The sequence below is a fragment of the Apteryx mantelli genome, chromosome 9 (genome assembly GCF_036417845.1).
Source record: "Apteryx mantelli isolate bAptMan1 chromosome 9, bAptMan1.hap1, whole genome shotgun sequence".
Classification (NCBI taxonomy): domain Eukaryota; kingdom Metazoa; phylum Chordata; class Aves; order Apterygiformes; family Apterygidae; genus Apteryx; species Apteryx mantelli.
In genome coordinates, this window is record NC_089986.1 from 9,897,967 (window position 1) to 9,923,884 (window position 25,918).

The 25,918-nt window shown below is 36.4% G+C and overlaps 1 protein-coding gene across 1 annotated transcript; it reads right to left on the bottom strand.

Moving 5' to 3' along the window:
* Positions 1 to 1,070: 1,070 nt before the first annotated feature.
* On the bottom strand, positions 1,071 to 25,918 carry CCDC39 (coiled-coil domain 39 molecular ruler complex subunit). The gene is made up of 20 exons (XM_067301643.1): positions 25,799 to 25,918; positions 25,106 to 25,225; positions 23,964 to 24,110; positions 22,730 to 22,888; positions 21,996 to 22,088; positions 21,784 to 21,912; positions 19,848 to 20,039; positions 17,978 to 18,081; positions 17,508 to 17,640; positions 14,193 to 14,387; positions 13,301 to 13,465; positions 11,841 to 11,978; positions 9,889 to 10,097; positions 8,177 to 8,300; positions 5,915 to 6,074; positions 4,091 to 4,197; positions 2,546 to 2,686; positions 2,227 to 2,406; positions 1,897 to 1,985; positions 1,071 to 1,252 (listed from the first exon to the last, which is right to left on the bottom strand). Exons 1-20 carry the CDS (start codon positions 25,901 to 25,903, stop codon positions 1,123 to 1,125), a joined length of 2,820 nt encoding a protein of 939 aa, XP_067157744.1. The 5' UTR covers positions 25,904 to 25,918; the 3' UTR covers positions 1,071 to 1,122.

The window sequence follows — 25,918 nt, forward strand, 5'->3', positions numbered from 1 at the left end:
TACTGCTTATACTACCTTCTGTAGAGAGACTTCAGAGTGCTTTATAATTTAAGTGAATTCAACCCACCAGTGTCTGTGAGAAGGCAAGTGTATTATGTTCATTAAATGCATCAAATACATTCTTTAAGTAATGTATATAATAAAGTTGAGGTAGAAGCAGAGGGTGCTCTAAAACAGTGCTTATTCTCCTGAAACATTCAAGTGTGGGCCTTTGATCATTGCTGTTGTTGTGAGGGATCTGTGTTACAGCAGCTTGAAGGCAGTGGTTGCGTTGCTGTAAGTTTTCCCTATTTAGAATGAGCTCTCCAGAGATGACCGGCAGAGCACGCTGAACTGACTGTCTGGCTGGTTATGCAATACTGATTGCACTTCCATCTGCAAGTTTTCAAAGTAATTCCTAACATATAGCCCAGCTGCCAAAAAGGCACTGTGTGATGTTGAATAGGAAAAGTATAATTCTACTGACTTGAATCCTGTACTACCATCTCTCCATTAAGATATGGTCTCCGAGATGAGTATTTGATTTATGGTCCAGAATGATCTTGAAATGAACCATAAGTTTTATTGCCCAGGTTGTTGCAACTGTAACCTAAAATTATTTTCAAGATAAGTGCTCTGAATCACTTTTAAGGAGGGAAGATATTTACATGAAAAGTTCAAATCTTTGTTATGAAGGTTAAGCTTGTCCCTTTTGGACAATATTACTGCCTGTTCTGCAGGTTTTGAAAATATGTAATAGACATAATGTAGTCAGCTTTTCCCTTGAGATAGGAGCAATCATAAGATATCAGTTTACTAAAATTAATTGCTTTAACATAACTATCCTTTTCATTGTAAGAACATGAATTACTGGTTTCTGAAGAGTTTCCCAGATCTTCAGTTCTCCAACAGCGGAACTTGAGAAAGTAATTTAAAAGTTAATTTATTGTGTAAAACATACACTTAATAACATTAATACTATATAATTTATTGCATACTCTGTTAAGAAGTTATATTTCTGGTAGAAATTAGTGCTAAGATGTATTCTAATTGCCATTAGATCTTGCTAAATAAATTAAGGTACAACTTAATCAGTTTAGAAGCTTTAATCAGTATAAGGTCTTTACTATGGCATTCCAAAGATTAAGATTTTTTTCTGGGTGGCTGTGAACCAAGGGCAGCTGCTTCTGCAGAAGTGTTGACAGAAAAGCTCAGATCTATGACTTTAAGTGCTGAAGTCTGACTAGAAGCTGAACTTAAGCTTCTGGAGGATCTGAAAGACAAAAACTTATTCATCAGAATACTGAAATCCCTACATGTAAAGTAGAGCTTCTCCTAAAGGTTGCTTACCATAAAGCCACTTGGCAGCAGTGTTTATTCTAGATAAGTGATAGACTTCTGTAGTAGATCTATGGGAATCTTGTTAGATCATAATTGATTCAACATGTTAAAAGCAATATTTTAAGTAGAATATACTTTGAACAAGGGGAAAAAGATAGCTTATTCTAGGTACTTGGCAGTTATCAAGAAAAGCATATATGTCTAGCTTCCCTATTTAATTAGGAAGGAGAGTGCACATGAGCAGCTACAAGTGCAAAATCTGGCTGGAGCGCACAAACTTGTGTTTTTATAATGGGAAACCACTTTTTAATTAGCACAATTAGAAAAAGTAAATGTATTTATTCTGCAATTACTGTTTTATTTTAAACTGTGATGGATGCTGACGTAAATTGTTATTGTGTGCTAGAAAAATCTAGTAGACTTGACAGAGGGGAACATATAAAGAGACATTTTTCATAGATGGTTCAGTAGGTAGGGACAAGACTCAGGGAATCTGGAAGAATGAGGAATTCTGTTATTTAGGGAATAATTTTACTGGTTTAAGTTTTAAGTTAAAAGAGCATTGCAAGCACTTACCTGCTAGAGGCCAGTGAGCTTTGCGATGATGGTGAACTAGAACTTTGACTACCACCAACAGAGGAAACTGTAGGAAGTTCTAAATTGGACTAGAAAATTAAAAAAACAAATTGTGTTGACCTTAGGATTGTGTAATAGAACTCAGTATATTAGGAAAGTATAAAATTCTTCTTTGTATTTCAAGACATGTTAAAAGCAGATGAATGTTTCTTTCCTATTTTACTGTAAGCAAACTTTATGATAGAATTGAGGAGTTGCCTTTGAAAGACACTCATCAGTAGGTCTGAACTATCAATCAAGATCTTAGCAGCAGTCAACTAGAAAACTCACCTGGTGAAAGTACATTTGAAAGGGTGTAGTTAAATCAGGATTTGCTTCTAGAACATCAGCTAACTGCTTGTCAATGGTTCTGTTGAAGTTTTTCAATTCACGAAGATCAATGTCTCTTTCTTCTTGTGTTTCTGTTTTAGTTTTCTTTACAGACTGAATTTCTCTGGATAGTCTGGAACACTTTTAACATAAATATTTTAAAGTGTGCTATTGTGAAAATGCTATACTTCAGAAACCTACCAAGTATAAATTCTGTAGTTTTAACCATACTGCTGTGTATCACTATAAAGTTAGAAGCTGTCATTACTGATGTACCAACCTGTTTTATAACCCTTTTTAGCTTTGGCTTCTGTTCTTCTATGTCTTTATTCAGCTGCAAAATAATAGCTTGTTTTTCCTTTTTTTGCTCTTGGTAGAGGGCCTCCTGCTTCAGTACCATATCAAGACTTTTTTCCATGTTCTGCAAATTCATATCAAACAGTAGTTTTAGTTTATAAAAGAGTTCTGATATCCCTTCAAATTTTATATCACTTTGTGGTAGGATCTCTTATTGCTGCTACTTGCTTTTAAATGTAGCTCAAGCAGTTAGTATTAATGATTATGCAACTTGGACTTTCCTGACTATCAGACTAATTGCTTAATAGATAAATACCCAGGTAAAGAGACCACTAGGTGATTTACATATATTAAAAAACTGACTTTCAGAGTACTAACAATGAAGTTAGGCACTTCTGAAAGCATATATCTCTATGTGCTGTGTCAGCAACGGATACACATGGTATAGTCCTGAATATTGCAGTGCTTAACTGATCAGTGCAAGCTATCCTTCTAAAAATAAAATATACGTTATTTATTTACATCTCCTGTGGGGAGAGATGGGTACCTTTAGACTTGAGTGAATAAAATGAGCTCCGTAAAAAAAGCAGCAGGAAAGGGTGTATCTTAAAACCTCATTACATCCTAGAACTTATTCCATGATGGAGATGTGTGTCGTTGTTCTTCAGACTCGGATGTAGATTGTTTCTTGAGTAAGGTGCATGTCCTGTGTTTAGAATAGGCAATAGGAATGTTGCCTACTTTTATCTAATAACTGAGGGCTTAGAACAATGACCTGGGATATAACAAGGTGCCTTTTGATTCCTTCTACCTAAGGAAATTTTAACTAAAATGTCCCACCTCAGAGATCAGTGTTGCTCTTTCTTAAGGGCTGTGTGTGTGTGTTGATTGCAAAAGGAGCCAAGAGTAAATACTTGACGTGGGGGCTGAATGCAGATTACGCTTTTCTTGTGTTAGTGCTCAGCCCACTAAATTAGTCAGCTAGCTTTCTCTAGCTGTACTAATACTGTTTCCACAGACTGAAGCATCTTTAACACACATAAAACATTGTCCTAAAAAATCTGGGGACCTAGACACCAGGGGACACTTCTGGGACATGTGAGTTTTAATCCCTGCAATACTAGACACTGTAATACAATATGCTACAGAGGATTACAACTACCTACTCTTTCTTTTTATCAAATGGGTATGTGAAAATTATAAGCACCTTTGTGGCTGGATGCCAGCACAGATCAAAATTTTGTTCATGTGCCTGTGGGATTTTTAACCTTATAGTTGTATGCGACTAAAAAACTTGAAGTTGCATTATGACTCAGAGAATTCAGATTCACAAGTACTCAAATCATTTTGACAGGAGACGTAGAGCCTTCTAAAAATTGTATCCATTGATGCAAAGTATAGGATGTAAAAAGGAATGCGGGAAAAATTTATCACAGAATTTCCTACTCTTTCAATGAGATGGTTTGCGTGGGTTAAGCTATATGTTACAGCCTTGTCTATTCAGCTGGAACTCTTGCTTGTACTTTACCTGGAGATTTTCCTGAAGTTCTTTGATCTGCTTTCGTTTGTATCTGTATTTTTCATCAGCAGCTCTTTTTTCCTCTTCTAGTTTCAATTTTTCATTGTACTCCTCACCTGTGATACCAAACAATGACTCAGTGTAAATGCTGAACAAGCAGCATGTACAACCTAGCTCAAATTTAAGATGTTCAATTTTCATTTTAAAGTAAGTTGCACTTCAACTGCATCAAAGAGTACTAATATACTCTGCATCATTTCTGGCTAAACCAAGGAAAGAAGCATTTTCCAAGGCTTGACTTGACATTCTGCAGCTGTGAATTTATGCTGAATGGCAGTTTTTTTGACAAATCGTGTAGTTTAGTTTGGAATTATTCATTGCTGAACTCAAGATGGTATGTTCAGTTACATTTCTCTTTTTGAGTCATAAAGTCACATCACCCAAATAGGTACAAGAGAAAGAACCTTCTTCATCAGTTTTGTTTTAGCAAGGCACTGATGAAAGCTGCTACGTTAATTACTATTTCTAAGAAGTTTTAGGCCACTTCCATCTAATTACACCATGTGTATTTTCAGCAGACATGTAATTCTGTTATTCAATTTATTAAAATACATATAATGCGAGTACTATATTATAAGCTCCATATATGAAATGTTAAAAAGTAGCCAGAAAGCTTTTTTTTGAAAGAAATCATTGTTTCAGATAATCCCACAGAATAACAGAATTTGGTGTAAAGGTACCCGTAGTGACTACTTTTCCATTGATATCTCTTACAGATACCTTAAGGTGTAGGGTTTTTTTTTTTTTTAAACTCTATCACTTGTCCCAAATGACTGTGAAAAAGTAACTGGCTTCATGAAAGACAACGATTTAAGAGCCACTGTTTTCAGAGCCAGCAGAGGGCACAAAAGTTAAATGATTAAACTCTTTCTAGAGTTATGTTTATATAATTGCTTGTGCTGATGCTTTTTGTAAGGCTAAACAAAGAAGGTTCCAGTGAAAAAGGAAAGCAAGCACAGAAACACTTAACAAATGCTCAAGATATTTTCCAGAATTCTGTGAAAAGCCCACCCCTTTTAGTTGGCTAGTCACTATTTTAAAAGTTGCTGACACTACATTTTACTCTTAAATAAAACTTCATTTTCCCTGATGACAGGTTGCTTCTTTTTCTCTCTCCTCCTATGTGAAAGTCAGATAATGATAGTGTAGCTAAGGGATTTGCCTTCGTCACCAAAGCGTTTATACTTAGCTGGCTGTAATTGAGCTAGCACTGGAAGGGGTACAGTTGCTCTGAGTACGGTTTTGTGCCCAAGCTAACTCAGTCTACCAAGCGAAGACTGCCAGTGGCTCAGCTGTTCTTCTTCTGTTGTTTGAACTAGTAGATATGCATGATGGAGCCCTGCAGATAAGGAAGTGCTTTTTGCACTGGGCTGGGTAACGTGCCCAGTTTACCCATTAGAGCTATGTACTTAGCTGGGCACTCCTCTCGTTAATCATTTTTGTCCCCAGTAATGGTCTATATGCTTTGCCTCCTCTTTACTCTTCCTGCTCATGACTTTTCACAATATTTACATAGGCTTAGAGATGTTTACATAAATCAGATGATAGAATGTGAACATTAGTTAATTCTGGCTTACTGCCCTTTTTTCTGTGCTTAGTTATTCTGTTCTGCCTTGCTGAACAAATCATAGCAACGTGTGAATTACTCCCTTTTGCTACTGTCAGTTTAGTCTCTGGCTGATTCATTCATGTCATTGAATTTCCCTAATATATACCAGCTTTATACCATCATCCAGAAGTTGCACAGCAAATAGCAATTTCCATTTTACATACTGGTCTCAGTGACTTCCTTGAAGGAGTTTCGGTAATTGCTGTTGCAGTTATTAAGTACATGCAGAGTGTTTTGCAAAGCTACAATTTCTTTTTCAGCTTTGCAGATCTTTGCATCTAAATCATCACCTTCACGTTGAAGTGTTTCCTTTTCCTGTGCAGCCTGAAAATAAAACAGGTATTTTAGGTGACTGAACAGATAGTAAAAACATTAGGATAATTATAAGGAAAAAAATACCAGCAATATTTAGTAGTTAAAATCCTAGGTAGATATGGGGACTCATCCATGTGGTTAGAACTGGACTGAGATTTCAGCTACTAGGTAACTGGAAAGAGTAGTTATTTACAGCAATTGAAGTTCTTTAAGGTGTTTCATGTGCATTATAATTATCTGCCTCTATACCTAAGCTTACAAAGTCCTGATTAGCAGTACCCATAGTACGTACAAAGCACAGTTCTCATGCTTTGTCCTGCTGGCATGAACTGCAGCACATGCCACCCCTGAGTTTCCTTTAACCACAAAGTCCAAGTAAGAGTTGAATTTGTACATTATATAAACCCACCAAGAAAGTATTAAAAGCCCTTCAGTTTTTCTGGGAATTATCCACTTGAAAGGCCTCATTAATCTGATCTGTAAGACTGGTAAGAAACCCAGCCAGCTGGAGAAGGGAAGTATTTTCTATAGCCCTTGTATAAAAGATGTATTTTCTGGATTATGATTAGTTGCCACACCTTAAGAGGGATAAGGACTGCAGTGTGGTGTGCATATACAGCTGTGGGAGCTGGAGGGAAGAGACTAAAACGCGGGAGAGGCAGGAAAGCTGTCACCACCCTAACGCTTCACTGTAGCTAAACATCATCTGCCAGAGGCAACCAAGGACAAGCTACAGGGAAAGGGGGGAGACAGTGGAATATGTATATTAGCAGGGAACCGTTAACTTTTCTTTCCCCTTGAAGTAGTCATCTTTGTGTTTACCCACTGGAATGCAGAGAGGTGAAATTCTATCATCTTGTCAAGGAAAGCAGCGATCGAAGAATTTTCTGTATGCTTTTCAGAGGTAATGTGATGTCTAATAAACTGAATACAACGTCAAGTGGCTACACTGAAGATGTGAGTAATGGAGACAGACTTGCTTTTGCAGATAATGCATACAATGAAGTGCTCTTTTATTTCCTGGTGAAGGTAACTGATTTAGCTTACAACTTCTAAGTATACTTGGACAATCACCTTTTGATGTTATGCACTTTTCATCCTCTTTGCTACAGAGTTGGGGATTAGCAAACGGGTTTCCTTTTTTGAAAGTAAAACGCAAATGCTTTTTTAATGTCAGTAGTACAAAAAAGTGTTACAGTTCCAGATGAATGAGACTTTGGAAGGAATAATAGAAAATGGATGCTGATTTGGATGGAACTTCTGTAGCCCACTGGCTAGCAACTCAGAATAAGTTGTCCTATAGGAAAACCTGCCCAGATGCAACATTGTACTAGGAAAGCTTCCTTCAAAGGCTCTTCTGCTACTCAGAAAATCTAATATTGTGGAAGTACCCCACCACAGTTGTAGAGGTTACACCCACAGTGACCACAAGGGCTATATTGAGGGTCTCTTGCTTGGATCTCATAGTAACAGAAATACCATCATTTAGAAATTTCTCACTTAAAAATGAGAAAAGGATGGACTGTAGAGCCAAGGTGGCTGTTAGAGGCATTTTGATTTAAAAGCAAATCAGACAATTTGTGGATATTCTAGAATCAGGCTATTGCATTATGGATAAAGACTGAATTTTATTTCAATGAAAGGCTGAAGTGTGCATACATGAATGATAAGTTTATGGAGAAAGTTCACATTTTTCAAGTTTTAAAAGCCATATGGTGAAGTAAATACCTCAAAATAACATTCTCTGAAGGCTAGGAGAATTTAAGATTATATCAAACACTGTGATAAACTTGTTTTCACTTGTGGATGGACTACCACTGAGCCAGTAGTACTTTGTGTGACTTTGTAGAAGATTAATGAGCACTGAAGTGTAATTGTTGAGATTTTCAAACTGCACCAAATTAAGTCTCTACTTACATCAGGACTGACCACAGATATTAATTTGAAATCTCTGTACTATTTAAATAACCAACAGTGTCAGATAATGTAAAACAATTAGACTGAAAGTAAATGGTAGATAAGAGGTTGTCTTAGTTATTACTAGAGCCCAGGGAAATCTACAGCTTAATACTCTACTACCTCAGTCATCAATTATAATTCTAGTAAAATACCTTAATTACATAGTAGGCCTGAGTTTTCTCCTCTTCTCCTTCAGGTGGCATCATGACAACAGTAAGAATTTCATATCTGCATCTCAGTTTATCGATTTTGTTTAGGCGATCTTGGAATTCAGCACTAATTTATTTTGAGGAAAAATAAATGGGTTGAGAAAATGTTCATTCTGTAGTGTTTTGCGGGCAGTTCTTGCTATATAGCAGCTTAAATTACTGGTTTTCCTCAAGCATTCCCTCCATGTATTAGGAGGCAGGTGTGGCAGCAGTTGAGCTGATACTGGTTTTTGTTGCTCCCTCAGCCAGTCATTTGTTTTTCTGGCTATCTACAGTTCTTCTCTCTCAGCTCCAAAATGAGTCAAATTTACTACCGTATTCCAGATCATGGCATCATGGGAGGCTGTGCCACAGTCCTCCCCAGAAAATATTTAAAGGTTTGGCATTTAAATCCTACAGCTGCACAAACTGCCCCCTGCTGTTATTATCTTAATATTGCCACTGCTAGATGAACGTAAGCAACAGTAGGCAACAACCCCAAATCAAATTACATGGAAGTACCAATTAGCTGTGTAATTATCAAAGGAAAAAAAACACACAGTCTGCACCCTCGGTGAGCAGTTAAGCTTTAGTCACACTAAATCACTCTAATTTCCTATTGTGTGGGGTGTGGTTAGCCGAGGAGTGAATAAAAAGCCTGCCAGATTTCAGCAACTCAGCTGCTGAAGCTCTGAATTTTGGCTGGATTTAACCACTCACTACAATGTAGATATTGGGAGTTCAGAGCTAAAGACTGTCACAAATACATTGCATATTACAGAAGGGAAAAGTTGCTTTAAACGTGGCTGCTTTATAAGCCGTTTCCTATATCATAATAGGTGGGCAAGAAGTGAGACAAGTGTGTACTGCAGGAGGCTTAAGAATTTTGTTATAGAGGACAGGTAATGGAGAGCTCATTTATTTAAAAACAAAACAACCCCCCCCCCCAACTTATTAGATTAGCCAAAGAAATTACAGTTTTATCAAGTACTTTTGACTAAACCCTCTTCAAAAGCAACTTTTCAAAGTAGTTTGTCAGAGCTCCAGAAGCGGTTTTCACAGCTCCCGATTATTTGGAAAAATGCAGGGTCGCACATGTGATCTTTACTTTAAAAAGCTCATGTCTGACATTGTAAAGTCAGAGTAGCAGCACATCTGCAGCTGCAGTTTCCTCTCAATACTAGAGAGGATCTTTGCTAGCAGGTTAAACAATGGTCTCCTGTCCACCCACGATACTAGGCGGCAGAGACTGAGACATCGTCAAAGGCTTAAAACTGCAGGCTTGTTTTCAGAGAAAGGCTAGCAAAAAAGATCCTCATCTGGTTCAGGTATGACTTTGAGCAAGATTTACTTCATCCTCAATTTCTCTGTTGGTGAAATAGAATAAAATGCTTATCTCTCTGTAAGGAAGTACCCGTGTTAGAGGTAGAAGTTTTAAAATAGAAGTTTCAGTTGATCTCAATTGAAGTTTTACTTTTAACATTTTCAGCCATTAACTTAATACAATTTAAGAACAGGGAAAATTACCAGCTATTTTTTTAATTATGCTGAAAAGGGAAAAAAAACTGGAGAATGATTAGTTTGGATTTTTAGGGAAACATCTTTTGGTGTGTTTTAAGTTGTATTGTGGCTCTTGACTTGCTGTGAAGGAAATTTTGAAAATAAAGAATAATTACCTTATGCGTTGCCGTTCCTGATCCACAAGTCTTATCTGTGAATCTATCATTGCCTTATGAATCTTAATTTCTTCAGTTCTTTCTGCTATCGCTGTCTTTAACTTCAATTTTTGTTTTTCCAATGCGAGAACTTTCTCTGCCTTATTAGACAGAGTATCTTGAAGACGTTTCAATTCTAGTTTTAAGAGATTGTCTTCAACCATCATCTCCTAACAAATGTCAAAAAAACTCAAAATAAGAAAGTATCCTTTTTATTAAGATATTTATAAATAAGTTAATAAGTTAATGAAAATATAAAGCATCCATTATCTTACCCTCTGTATATACAACTGTAAGACTCATTCTGCTCTGCATTTAAGAATGTTCTTTTCTCCTTTGCTAACAGTTTACATGGTGAGTGCTATATGGGTAAGTTGCTTCCTGAATGGTTTTCTAGAAATTCTTCAGAACCACTAATTCAGACTGAGTTATGTTTCATTAGACATTTTCGTGTACAACTTTCTTGTAATTTAGCATTATGAATTGTGAGAATATAAAGATGATTTTAAAGAAATGAAGCAGACCTTACAAGGAACTTTCTCAAGCCGTTAATATCTATCTTGAGCTATTACAGCTGTCTTGGAAAATGTTCTAGATTCTGTTTATCTATGAGTCATGTTGTGTTATGACCAAATTTATATATATCAAAGATCATGAAAAGCAGTCAGTGGTGAACCTCATTAGCATGCAAACACCTTGAATCATTAAAAAAACAAAAACAAAACCTCTTATGGATCCCAAACTCTGTAACTATTTTTCTTCTCTGACTTCTCTTATGCTATCAGCTTTTTTCCTTTGTTCACCTGAATTTCACCGCCTAAAAAAAGTTCCTGGTTAGGGAAAGAGATGGTTCTGAGGAGCAAGTGCAGCAAGGAGGCTGATAGCAAAACTCATCTTGCTTTTATTGGGGTGTTATTCTGTGTTGTCACTGCTAATTAGACCTTGCACGGTTCTGCTATCCTTGAGGAGGAGTAGAGCTTATTACAGGAAAAATGTTCAGTCATTAGAGGTTTTGGGAACATGATTCCATTTCCCTGTTTTCTGATCCTCAAAATATAGGGAGGACTTCTGTTTTATTTTTAATTCCTTAATGAATGGGACAGATCAAAACTGCCTCCTGAAAAATCTCAAAATTTAATAACTAAGTCAAACTAATCAGCATCACAGATTGAGAATGAAAATAATACTGGGTGAAGGCATGATGGCTAGAAGAAGAAACATTTAACTCTGAGCTGTTTAATAGACAGCTGAGGAGGTTTGCAGGTTGGAAGGGAAGAGGAATCATAACATGCTATTTAGTATGGTCAAAATGCTTGAGCAATCAATAAATACTCTATTTTAAAAGCAATGTTCTCAGGAAAAAAAGCACTCACATCTCAGGAAAAAAAGCACATTCCATCTTAACATGAGGAAAAACTTTTTCACTGTGAGGGTGACAGAGCACTGGAACAGGTTGCCCCGAGAGGTGGTGGAGTCTCCTTCTCTGGAGATATTCAAAAGCCGCCTGGATGCAATCCTGTGCAATGTGCTCTAGGTGACCCTGCTTGAGCAGGGGGGTTGGACTAGATGATCTCCAGAGGTCCCTTCCAACCTCAGTGATTCTGTGATTCTGTGATTCACAAGATACTTATTGTGGTATAAGCAATATCTGATTAAATTGGTAACTTCATTCCCAAATGAAATTTGTGCTGCATAGAGGGGAGAATCAACACTTTGCCTAGTAAGATAATAGCCATGAAAGTGACTTCAAATCAGTCTGGGAAGGAAGGCGTGAGCCAGGAAACTGCGGTAGGGTTTCTTATGTTGCTCTGCAGGAGACTGACAACAGCCCTCAGATCAGATCGCTCATGAGGTTGTGCGTTTAAAAAAAAAAACATGCCCTGTGTTAGTAAAGTTGGAAAATAATACTGTACCTGCTTAATAGCTTTGGCTTTTTTTAACTCCTGATCTGATTTCTCATTGAAAAGATTTAGTTCATTTATCTTGACCATCACACCACTTGTTTCTTCTCCTGTCTTATCCATTGCTCTCTTGATGAAATGGACATCACTCTGTTTCCAAATAAGTTATATTTAATTCATTTCAGTGAATGCAAATTACACCAAAACCTACCAGTTAATTTTAAATGAAATATTTTTAAGTCTTGGAATCAGGCAGGGACCATCATCGTTTTGTGTCCATATGCTGCTGTGTGGACAGTGCCTTGTGCATTGCAGTCCTGATGCAGGCTGCTGTTGCAACATTAATGACACACATTGCTTGTTTTATTTGGAGTATAATAATTATTTATATGATATAGATCTTTTGACTAATAATCCTAATATGATCATGTATTCTGGTCTCGATTTAAAAGAAAGCCCTCACCCATCTGACCCTGGCTTTTAGATTCTTAGTTCATCTGCATAAAACTATCTGACTTTGATAAGACTCCAGAGTATTAATAAATTCCTGGAGATTTCTTCCAATGTTTGGTTATACACACTGCTCAAGTTTTGCATCTCTTCAAAACTGAACTTTGTGGACACCAGTTTCCAGACATCAAATCTTGTTGTGGCATTGATTTCTAGGTAAGGGGCCTGCCTATAAGCAGTTTCTTTCCCTCACTAAATTGATCTGTTTTTTTCTTAACTTTTGCTGTGAGAAGCCAGTCATGACTATTTTATTAAAAACCTGACTTTCCTTATGTAAAGAAGAAATCTGTATGGTTTCTCTTTAAAAGGGTTTTCAAAACATGGGCTAAAATGTAGCTGGCTGATAAATACAGTTGCTTCATATGCATTACAATAAGAAACTAAGTTGGCTACAGAATAACTGATTGGTTCACCTCTGCAAGAAAGTAACTGCAGTTGTAGAGGAATAATGATGGATACTGGGGAGTGGAGAATTGGAGAGCAAGCATATATGTGCAAAATCCTCCCATGGGGACTACATTAAAGACAAAAATATTTCCAAAATATGTGTCAACAGAAGGATCAGCTAACTCAAATACTGTCCCTTCAATTTAGTAATGTTCTAAATGCAAATGTACCTATTTTATGAAAAATATACAAAAGCAAGTAGTGTCACAGAATAACATTCTCTAATTCTCAGTCATTCTAAAGATAAATTCAGACATTTGCAAGCAGTCAGTCATATCTTGAAATGAAAGTTAAGCTTGTCTTCCCAATATTTCAACACTTGTCTTCATGCTAATGCATCTCAGTTGTACAGTAATGATGTACTTTCTGGAAGGTGCAGGGAAAGTGTGAGATATGAAGTTTTCTGTATGGCTTACATATATTTAAACCTAGTACCAAGTTATTAATAAGAAATTTACTTAATTCATTAAGGTCTTTAGAACTTGCACAGAAAACCTGATGTTCTAGGAAGTTACCTGAAGTTTCTTGTGTTGTGCATGTAAAACATTATATGTATTTTTCTTTTCTTCTAAGGATTTCTTAAGTTCAGCAACTTTTGCTTCCAGAACTTGTTTTTCATCTGCATTAACCTCTCCTTCTAACCGTGACAGCCGTCTCTCTACTTGTTGAATATAAAAATCCTGTTAAAAAAATTTAAAAGAATAAATTAATAGAGTCTGAGATAAGCAATTATAGCCTTTCCATAAAGCTAAAACATGAGATATAAGCTTGGAACTAGATGATGGCTTTAGGACAGTCACCTAATTAAGCTATTGTTTTATAATAATCTATGGCTTATAAACCTCATTAATGTGAAACAGCAGCAAAAATGTTCTTAGATGACTGATGTGCCATGATGGTTCAGAAGTAATCTTCTAGAAGAGTAACAAAGCATACCCAGCAAAGTCTGCTGTAGGGAGGCTTGCAGGGGAGTTGCCATCTTGCTATTACCAGTGGATGTTGATGTAAAAGGGCAAATTTTCAAAGTGGTGCATAGGAAATATGCAGAAAATCCAATTAGTAAATAACAGGATTTTGGCATGTGTTTCCTGTATTGCTCTAACAATTTACCCTGAGGTGTCTGTGGTTCAGAGGGATTAAAGTAGAGAATTTATTTGAGAAATTAGTGGGAAAAGGAGAAGATCCAAAAATAGTGAAATACACATGCATACAACATAGGTGATATAGAGCAACTTTCAGTTACTTCAGTTTTATTCACACATCTAGAGACAGAAACACAGACTTCAAATTAATACTGCACAGAATTTCTGAAAGAGTAACACATTGGTAAAGATTACAGAACTCAAGCTATTTACTCTCACTAGCTCCAAGGAATGATGACAAAGTGAGGGCTTGTTAACATTTTACCTGGTTATACATTATTTCCTGTTGTCTTAATGCATCCGCATCAAGTTTACGAAGATGACTGTTAAGATTTTTAAGTGATGTTCGACTTCCCTCAATTTCTGCCACAACACACTTCTCCTTATCCTTCTGCACCTTTAACTCTTGAGTTTTCTTGAAATGTAGGTCTTTCAAATGGTTCATTTCTGTTTCTTTTTCCTGATGACAAATTAATGATTGAGTATATAAGTAAGTTCTGAGGAATGATTTGCCTTCATTAATCATATATAGGGAGATTAAAAAAAAAAACCCACACTAATAGGAATGTGGAATTTCATAGATCTTCAAAATGGTTGGTTGGAAAAGTCTGACAAAGTTATTTGGGGGGGGAGGGGTGTTTGTTTTTGGGTTTTTTTTTTTTTACTTGGATCGTACCCTGCTATTACATGACTTTTTATCATTCAAGGAATACTGCTACTTCTACCCTTTCAGAAAACTAAATTCCTGGCCTCCTTTAAAAACAAACAAGCCAACCAACCTCCTTCTGTCTTCTAGTATATTTAAGCAGGGAAATCCCATTTAATTTCTTCTGAATGACTAATACAAAGCTTTCCAATGGTTTATTAAAACTTGTAATTCTCTCTGTGTGTGTGTGTATACACCTATATGTATTATTTTCAAGTGATAATAATTTTGTTTGAATAAGTATTTACATGCCTTAATCTTTTCCTTCAATTCTCAGACTTAAGTTGAGATAACACCTAAATCAGTACAGAAAATTAGGTTTTAATAGTGTCTATGACAGTAAGGCAATGCTGAACATTGCAGGTAACCTGAAGCGTAATGAAAACAAAAATTGAGATTATTCTTTTTATAACCTTAACAAGGAAAACTGCTCCCTTCTCTCCCTCCCTCCTTCCTCCTACGATCCAAATGACGAGAGACCCTCCGAAGCTGAGGCAGTTCAGCACGCTAGCTTTGTGCAAGGTACAACACTAGAAATGAGTGATGCGGCGTCACATTCTACTAGACCCTTTGACAATCCCAGCCTGAAAGACTTATTTACATTCAGCACAAGTCTGGTACAGAGCGTGAATATGCACTGCTGAGTTAACATAGCAAAATGCCTTAGAGTTCACTCTTCAACATGAATAAAAATGTGCTCGTTCTTCCTTTTAGAAGTATACAGATGAGGTAATTCCTTTGTTCTTCAAGAGTTCATATTCAAATTCCCCCAGATTTTTTTTTCTTTTTATTTGAGCTTGCTGTAAGTGCAAGGCAAAATCCAAAACTCAGGAAGTAAAAAAGCAGATATAGGCTTAATATGAAATAAGCCAGTTGCATTTTTGCACTGATTTCAGTGGTGTTTGGATCATGCCTGGACAGAGGCATTTAATTTCAGAAGTAAACTATTTTAATTTCCTGTCTACCCATATGTCCAATTTTGAGCTATATTTCTGAAGGTAATGACTATAATGATAAATTCATTTATTAGAATTGGATCAAAATTTGACCTTCATTTAGTAATCTCACTTGCATATTTAAATGCATTTATTTAACCAAAATTGTTTCTTTTCCTTTAAGTGAGGTTGTCTATATAAAGAGATGTTAAATAAGCTTCACTGTGCAATAGTGCTCTACCACAGATTTAAGAGGGAGAAGTATCAGAGGACTAAAGCAAAAAATGGTGAGATTTCATCCAAATTGTTCCTGTAAATATCTCTTCACAGTAAATTAATAGATGCAGCAAATAAACGTGTCTAATGTTGATGGAAAGCATGCTTCTGACTAATACATTACAGACAGTGTTCAAGAACAGTTCATCCTAATTAAAATATTACCCTAAAGCTCTAGAGCTGCCTAGCTCAATGTCATCTTAGGTTATCCGCCACAGATGCAAGTAAAGAAACTCTGCTAATGGTTTAGCCACCCTGGTAAAAGTCTTAAGGGGAAGCAAATAAGGTTTTCAGTTTAATGAAGTGTTATATCATTCTAGCTTGTTTTTAAATTCTCTGAAAAAACAGAATATTTAGAGTAAGGCCTATAATTTAAGAAACTCTCTGCATAGTTAATGTATGTAAGATTAGTAAGTTTGAAAAATAAGACTCAGAATCCACTACAAGGGATTGTTTCACGTAGACGCTGCAGGAAACAATACAAAAAGGAAAACATGAGAGTACAATGGTGTGCTGTAGATACAGTTTTGTTGTCACTTGCGGAAGAACACCTGCTCTGTCACATTCATGTAACCTGGTCATCTTACAGAAGAGAAAGCTTCAACATACCCAATAGCCAATTATCCAGCAAAATGCAAGATTTATATCAAATCAGTCAGAAGCTAAATAGTAAAATACTCTAAAAGAATTAGTAGCAAATTGGGAAAGAGTAGAGTTATGATCAGACATATTACAAGAAAAATAGACACATTTTACAGATTGTACATGCTACTTCCCAAATCAAAATCTTCATCCATCATGAAAATGGAATCTAGGTTAGCCAGTAATTATTTAGTAGTCCACAACATTAGAAAACAAGTTAGATTTATCAGAGTATCATGCAGTAGAATTAAAAAAAAAAAACGGACACTGGACTAGCTAAATCTGATTTAAAACACTGCAGAAAGTTTTTAATCCAGATTTGCCAAAATCATAACTCTGCAGGATTCAAAATTTTGGTGGTGGTTTACTAAAACCAAGAAGTGTTCAGCAGAAACATTACTGAGAAGTCATCCTGACAAGTTTCTCACTCCTTAGCAACCTTCTTGTTAGCAAACTGATAGCTTAGAAGTTCAAGGCCCCTGGCTCCTCAGCATCCCATAAAGCAGAGTGTTTGGAGACAGGAAAGCTTGACAGAGCTAAGCAGAATACAAGATAAAATGTTTTTCAGTATCGTTACAAAGCAGCAGAAGAACATTACCTCATCTAAGTTTGCCACATTTCAGTAAAAATCTTTATTTTAATCAAACCAAGAAGCTGCAAGTAACTGATGGTGCAGATGTAAATGTTCTGTTCAGTACGAATATGCAGTCTGAATACTGGTTTTATATATGATATGTAAAAGACGATTCTATAATCCTTCCCACACTATTATGTTTATCCTGTGTTAATACATGGGGACACATTTTCTAAATTACTAGGACCGCTTATTTTTCTCCAGAGTTTTCCCAACACAGATATTGACCCATCTATATCCTGATTACTTCACTGTTTGAGATGAAGTAGCTACTTGTCTTATTAATATCTACATTCCATTCTAATCCATAAATAAGCATTTGTTCTATATAGAACTTGCAAAGTTCAAATGAATCCTCATTTGCAGAAACTATTTAAAACATCTTACCTTGACAATTTTCTCTTCTTCCTTTAGTATTTCTTCCATCCTCAAAGCTTTCTCTTCTGAAGTTAGTGTTTTCTCAGTCACAAGCTTCAGTTTATTGGAAAGACTTGCATTTTGTTCTTTAAGAGAGGTTAATCTAAACAAATTACATGATGTATCAAGTTAAACTAAAGGTTGCATATACAAGACTGCTAAAACTAAGCAGCCTATCTTACTGAGCAGTTGCATAATAAAGCAGGCTAAACTTGACTATATGATAACCAAGGACTTATTCAGATTTTACATCTGCTTTAAAAACAAAGACTACCAGGAGTATTTCCAAGCTGCACAGTGCTAGAAACTATACAGGATGTGAAACAATCAGAAAATTGGATGCTTTAATAAACAACATTATTTAAAGTTCTTTGCTCAATCAAGGATCCGATTACATCACTAACTCTTACAAACTATGTTTCTAAAAGTCTGTTTCTTACCTGGATTTTTTTTTCTGAATTTCTTTCTTCAGATTGGCTACTTGTACTCTCGAAGACTCTAGATCAGAAGTAGTTCTTGCCACAGTGCATTTCAAAGTGTTCAGCTAATAAATTAAATAAGAGTTTGATTGCTCCATTTTGTACTTTGTACATGTTAGGCCCCTTAAAATTGTAACTGTTCTCTATTTATTGAAATGTATTCCATTTCTTTTAACAGTTTTCTAAATGAAAAGTGCTGCAAATTCTGAGCTGGTGTAAATCAGCACAGCTAGTAGAGTCAGTAAACTAATTCATATCATCTGACTACTAGGCCAAAAATACTTAGTTATGAAGGTTACAGGATGAATTATGAAGGATGAAGTAGCTGTAGGCTGCAACCCTTGTCCAACAGCATCTGTATGAGTGGAACCAGGCTTTTATAGAGCATATCTGATTTTGATGAGGTTCTTTGTAACCATGGATACCCTTATATATCTAATTACTATTTCTAGTCCAGACTTCCTTGAGTATGTAGAATTATTTTGATTAAGATACAGGAAAGCTGTTCAGAACAAAAATAAGCAGACATCTAATTTGGTAAATAATACATGACAACATAAATGGGATAGGAATACTTGTACTTTAGAAGTAGCTTGTTAGTCTTCACAGTATCACTTAACAGTGTAAGTGTCTTCACTTTCACAGATGAAGAAACCTCATAACCTGTTCAAAAGTATATAGCAGGTTTCTCAATGTGTCAGAGTGAACTGCAAGTCTCAGATTCTTTCTGTTTCTCAGTTACATCCCACAGAGGCTCTGACACCCAACAGTGGGAGACTATTCTTATTAACACATTACGAAACAGTAATTGTGAACATCTTGAAGGACCTCACAGCTCAGAGAGAAAAAGCTGCCAATTCTGTGACCCCTTAAATTTGCATGAAGTATAGGGTAATCTAGTAGTCTACAGCTTGTGAGCTGCCTGAGGAATCTGGCCCCCAAAGCCACCGCCATTTTCCCCCAGACTGGAACTTCTGACTGAGGGGGATTTTTTGGGTCATGTAGAATATGGGTATTTTAATTAGGATATCAGTTTATGAACCAGTTACTACAGACAAGTTATCCAAATTTAATGCCACAATAGATACACAGAGATATTTTTGAATCACTGAGCTTGCCGAGAGCCCAGACAGTGTTACTGTTTTCCTGTTAACAGAAAAGTAATACTAGTGTATGTCCCTTCTTAGCAGACTCAGGAGACTTAAATTATCTCTGAGAACTACTTATACAAGCATTTAAGAAATGTAGCAATTCAGCTCATTCCTAATGCTAAGTACAGATTAAATATAATAACTAACAGAATCAAGCACAGCTTGTTCATTAGGACAGCCCTCTCATACTGCCTCTTGATTAGAAAGCTATGTATGTGAAAAATAATTTTCTTTCCAGTAATTTTAACATAACTACAAGGACTATCAACACTTAGAGCACAGGATAACAATTGTTCGGAATCCGGAAGAGATTTCTCCGATCTTTATACAATACTGCAGTCTCCATATGCTAACAGCGAGACACACCTTCTGAAGCATCTAATAGTGTTACACAATTCAAGAGAAAATTCATCCATCTTATGCCAACACAACAGAGAATACAAGGTAATCGCAGTGGCTGTGCTTTTGCTCTTCTGCAGCCCTATCAGTGAAGGGACTAAGTTCAGGATTCAGATTCCAATAATCAAGAGCAGACTGGGAGGAACAGACTTGTTGTTATATAATTAGGAGCGTAGTATAAAAACAGAGAAGAGTAGTTTTTATTCCTGTGTTTCCTTTATCTAGTTAGAAGTTAAAGATTTTTTCAGTCTGTTTTTTCTAAACTATTTGGTCATCATTACCTCATCCTGCAGCTGAACTCTGTAAGTATCCTGGGTTTGATACTCGTTTCGGAGGCTAGTAGCTTCCCGCTCAGCAGAAGAGATTGTCTTTTCATATTCCACATTATTAACAGTTTCATTTATCAAAAAGGAAGTCTTCTCTTTGAGCACAACTTCTTTTTCTCGCATCTCCTGTTTTATCTCTGTTATTAACTAGCAGAATAGAAATATTTTAGACTTGCTTGAATTAGTTAAGATGCTTTGCATTAATAAAGGGTACAACCAGAAGATAGATTGCTGTTAAGACTTCTCTTTGCACGAGACAGCCTAGTTGTCACACCATTCTTAAATTACTTTATTCCACTGGTATATCATAACACGCAATATATTGTAATACTGCAAATGTTTTGGATTGGCCAGTTCCAAAATATTATTCCAAAATTTTTTTTTTTTATTAAAACATGATCTCATACACCTCCATGAAATAAAAATAATTTTGATTGATTACCTAAAAAAAACCCCACTATGTGAATGAAACTTTAGATGGACCTGAAATGGTAGAAAAACAAGAGTGAAATTACAATGGGATGCTTACCTAAGCAGACATATTTATAGCTGTTCAGCGGAAATTGTGTATTCTTAAAGGTTAAGTAAAAGATCAGTTACTGGGAAAATTATACCATAGCTCTAACATGAAACAAAATATATTTACAAAAGCATCAATAAGACTACTCTTTGGACTACTAATGTCTGGCAGGTTGGCCAGAATTTTTTTTTGATCTGTTACAGGAATCTCATAACCTGAGATACCATAAAATACAACATATTGCAGCTAAATTAGACCATTCTATTCTCTATTCAGTAGTATTCCTCCTGGCATGTTATTTTCTATTAATTTTTTAAGTGTTTGTTACATCTTAAGCCTGTTCAAACCATATTTCTACTCAGGGTATGCCTAATACCCATATGGACAACATCCAAAAAAGTTCTAATCTTTCAGCAGGAAAATATCATACTAGCAGAGTGAAGATTCTTCTTGTAGATGCATTTATGCTCCCCCCACCCCCCCTTCAAAAAAGGCATTGTTTGGAATCCACATTTATAATATTTCTGTGCATGCTGATCAATATAGCATTTTCTGTGGCATCTGTTTTGGTGCCCTTCAAAACTTTCTGAGGAGTTCCTACCTCTCCTGACAAAGTCAGGATAAAATATACTTTTTTTGTTCTTCTTTCCACTTTAACATCTGTGCTTAAGACAGTGAGAAAAAAAGATGAAGAATGTATCTTTTAGAAATTAATACTAACCTGTAATACCCAACAGGGTCTTTTTTGATTTGAAGAGTGCTGTTGCTTCTCTGGATTTGCAGGACATACTTAGAGACTAATTTTTAATTTTAATATGATTATTTATCATAATTCTGACATAAATGTTAGTCATGCATTTGTTCATGGAGGTAGAAATTTTAATTCCTCCCAGTTCTAAATGTTCACTATTTTATTTTGTATTTTGTATCACAGCTCAGACTCAGTTCCCTCATTGCAATTTATTTGTCCTTATGTTCTAAGAAACAACACTCCATCTTGTTGCTTCTTAGATCAGACAGAAAAAGCAGTACTAAAACTGGCACGCTTTGCATCTTCCAGTGACCCTGAGAGTGAAAATTAAACCTTATATAGTATCAAGCAGAGCACCATTACTTGCACTGAGAGATACTTCTTTCATAATAAAGGTAATCTCTGACAATAAAATTCATCAAAACAGTGCACTGTTTTTGCATACCTTTCTGTAATACCTAAACTCTGAAACAGCTTAATAAAATTCACAGGTCACCACAAGAAGAACGCTGTACATCTAAAAGACTCCGTTGTTCTACATCGAGAGTGGCAAAATTCCAACCAATTTTACAGATATAAAAGTAGGCCCAATATATAGATCAGTCACAACAGAGTTTTACCATAGTACAATGATCAATCTGTTGATCTCTTCTTTGCATCTGTTCTATGGCATTCTCCCACTGCCTGATGACTTCTTGCCTTTCCTGATGAACTCTGCGAAAATCTTCAGCTGTCTTGTCAAGCTCTATCTGTTTAAAAGGAAGGACCGCTATGATTTCTGATTTAAGAAAAAAATCATAGCAATAAATCTTCAAGAACTTTAAGCACCAACCTGAGCTGTTATGGTTTCTGTAAGCTCATTATCAAGAGCTCTGTGTTTCTGATTTGCTTGCACCGTCAGCTTTTCTACTTGGAGCGTTAGTGCCTGAAATGAAATGATACGAAAGGATAATATATTTAATAATGAGTAAGTAATGTCTTATACATTTTTAAAGTTCTGCTACAATTAAGGGTGGAAAAGAACCATTATGAAATCTGAACTTGTGACTGGAGTGTCTGTTTATACTGTCTTTTATTACTCTAGACAGTTTTACTCAAAAAGCCTTACTTTATCCTCGGTAATATTAATAAATTCGGTTCTAATGGGAAAAATCTATGTTACCTATACATATCCGACATGCATTTTTTAAACAAACTCCACACTTAATTCAGTGTTTACTGTGTTAAGCTGTGTTTACAACTGGTGGCACAGTTTTCTAATGACCACTAGAAATTACTATTATTTTTACACTTTCTTATCTAGGTAAAAATAAAACTTAAATTTTACCCAGAAGAACAAAGAAATTAATGCCTTTCACCCTTGTAAAACCTAATCTCTCTGACCTTTAAAATGAGCCTTATACGGAATTCCACTGTTGTGCTAAGTGGAGACCATCATATTTTAGAAGTGCTGTTGTACAAAATCTTGTCTCAGTCTTATTTGACTTGACAGTATAACAAAGTCTTTAGATGCTAAAAATAGCAATTTTGTAGAAACAAAAACAGAGACCTATCAGATCTACTTACTCCTAGTTTCCCTTCATCTTGGTGTGCATACTTCTGGATTGTGACAGCATCATTATCTTTGCGATTTAATTCCTCTATCCAACTTGCCAAAACTTCCTCATCACAGTTCATCTGTTGTCTTAAGTCTTCCAGCTTCTTAGTGGTTTTGTTTATATCATTCTAATAAAATTTGAGATTAAAGGGTTAATGTTAAATGTCTAAAAAATTCTGTGAATATTAATTGAAACAACCAGTTCAAGCTTCCGTAAGAACTTAAGTTTACAGAGATCTTATTGTCAACAGAGTTGATAAGTTATGCTTTCTTTTTTTATTCAGTAAGTTACCACAGATCAAAAGTGCAAATTATTTTAAACAGAAAAGTCAACCTCTGGCAAGATATACCTTTTTATTAATATGTGCAATATTCATTCCACATAAGAAACTGATCTGAGGCATCATACAGTAAAGTTTCTCCCTCAGACACTAAGGCCCAATTTTAACATCCTTATCCCGTAAATCACTTTACACATGGTCTCACATGACTGTAAAGAGACTTCCTGATATGAATGTGATAGAATCTGGATCCAGCTGAATAGCAAGGCCATCTTGATCCTGCTTACCTTTTGAGAGACTGGAGGCTGTCAACAGACTTAATGAGAAAAAAGAGAGCATGAAGAATAAACAACACAATTTAAATGATTCAAAGAAAGAAAAAAAAGACAGTTCTGTAAAATAGGTAAGAACTGTAATTAGGTAACATTACCTAATAACCTACGTTTTTAATTCTTGAAAATATGCAACAAGCTTTTCATGGAGGAAAAAAGATTTGCTGCCAGCAATTTAATTTTTAAAGTATAAAAAAAATACCTGCAAGAATTAACAAGATGGTGATATGGAAATGTGGCTGGGCATCTGGCATTAAGAATATCTCTGTTGATACCCCACCTTCATAGCTTTGAGCGTGATTCTTACCAGTATTCATCATGCTCAGTTCCTGAGTTCTTGATTGTGATAACTGTCTTGAAAGACTGAAGTCTTTCAATACCTAGTTAATTGCTAAGTCTTGTCCAGTCTATGCAAGGAGTTCCTCAATGTCATTCTATGCACACAGTGAAAAGTATATCTAGATCACTTTTAGTTTGTAAGTTTTACTTACAAATAACTTTTTGACTTTTGTAAGTGTAAGTGAGCACAAAAGAAATTCATAAAATTTAATTGCAATACGGAAGTTCTCTTAAAAATTTTTAAATCTTACTTCTTGACTGTTTTTCTTTTCTCTTAAGGAAACTATCTCATCTTCCAGTCGTTTAATCTCACTTTTGAGACGTCCACATTCTCTCTCAGCAAGGGCTTTAAAGTGTTGTTCGGTTTCAATTTCACTCTCTCTGGCTTTGTAAAGAGACTAGAGAATAATACAATTCAGCATTTTACAATGAATAACAGACCTTTATCACCAGAAAAGCATTTTATATGCAACCGAATCAGAACTCAGAAATGGCCTGATTTTGATTTAAATACAGAAATTTTCAGAGTAACTTAGTGTTCAGATTTCAGTATCTCACATACTGTAATATACCCACTGCACTGCATCGGATACTCACAGATCAACCATTTATATCTTAATTACCCAATTGGAAAATATTTCAGAATCTTAATCTCTTAAAATCAAAATCTTAGTCTTTTAATCATGGATGGCTTTCTGTCAGATTCGGGAGGCACATCAAGAGAAATAATTTTATTGTTTTGAGCTGTGCACCAGGCTGGCCTATGGCAGCATCTCTATATCGTCTTATCTTCCTGACAAAAGTGATTTGATAGATCTTTTTCTATATAATAATTAATCTGTTACTTACTAGAAGCTTCTCTTAAATAAAGAATAGTTCATGCTGCTTCTTTCTTCATGTGCAAACTAAAACTTGAATCTAGCATGGTAAAACTGTAGAGGCTGTTCAGTTGCAGGGAAGTTTCTTAAGGCTTTTTCACATAGAATATTCTACCTGAAATGTATGCAGCTTTGACTTGGCAGTTGTTGAAAATCTAAGCTACCCATTCCAGTCAGTAAACTCAGAATCTAAGTGCAGGTGTCTGACACCTTAATCATCTCTTTTCCTTTTTCAAGTCCAAAAATTAACTCTTCATTTTCTCTTTTCTTGACCAAATTTTTCTTATCATCTATGAAAGTGCTCATTTATAAAGAATTCTTGGATGGGCTTTTTTAATAACCAAATAATATCACCAAGACACATGATTTCACTTCTGTTTCCTGTGAAAGTCCTAGAAGATAGGCCTGAGAAATCTCTAACAAAAGTGACAAAACACATAGGGATGCAAGCCACAGAAAAATCTTCACATTACAAATCTGTCTGATAAAATGGACACACTAGACAAGCAGTTTACCTGAGTGAAGCTGAATTCTTGTCTTACGTTTTTTAAATGAGATGTCATTGCTTCTATACGCTCTTCAAAGTCAGTCAGTTGATTTTGTAGGTTTACTTTTTCTTTTTGCATCTCCTGCAGCTATTTTAAAGTCACAATTGTCAATTAACTATTTTAGTTGGGCGTTTGTTACCTGCAGCTACTTAAAAATACAATTGCAATTTTAAATCACAAAAGCAATTGAAAATACGCACTGCATATTCCTCCACAGAAATGGGGGAAAAAGAGATTTGAGATTAAACATTAGTGGCAAAAGTACTTTCGCTTGTAAAGGTGACCAGAATTGCCATGGACTTATCTTGCTGGGCAGGCCTTCACCCAGCATCCAGGTGCACCCCCCCCCCCCAAAGCACTCCTGAGTGTTACGAAGTTATTAAGTTCGCGCTAGGGAGAGGACCGCGCCCCCCCCCCCCCCCGCACCCCGCGGGCGCGGAGCTGCCGTTCTCCTGCCCCGGCGGCGCCGCCTCGGGGAGCGGGGACGCGGCCGCCAGCGCGGGGAAGGCCCCAGCCCCGGCCCCAGCCCCGGCCCCGGCCCCGGCCCCGGCCCCGGCCCCGTGCGGAGCCGCCGCAGCGCCCGCCGCCGCGCGGGCCCTCAGGGGAGGCGGGAGCGGCCGCGCCGGGCTCCCTCCTCGCCCGCCGCCGCCCCGCGCTCACTTCGTCCTCCAGCGCCTTGTTCTCCGCGTTGGCCACGGGGACGGCGTAGCCATCGTCCCAGCGGAGCTCGGCCAGCACCGAGGCGCGGGAGCCGGCGCTGTCCATGGCCGCGGCCGGCGG

Excerpts from the sequence above, each read along its gene's own strand:
- CCDC39 (XM_067301643.1), bottom strand. The coding sequence starts at position 25,903 with ATGGACAGCGCCGGCTCCCGCGCCTCGGTGCTGGCCGAGCTCCGCTGG. Across the intron at positions 20,040-21,783 it reads AGATTGATCATTGTACTATG|TTAATAACAGAGATAAAACA; the intron begins GTAAAACTCTGT and ends CTATTCTGCTAG. Across the intron at positions 2,687-4,090 it reads AACTTCAGGAAAATCTCCAG|AACATGGAAAAAAGTCTTGA; the intron begins GTAAAGTACAAG and ends ATGAATTTGCAG.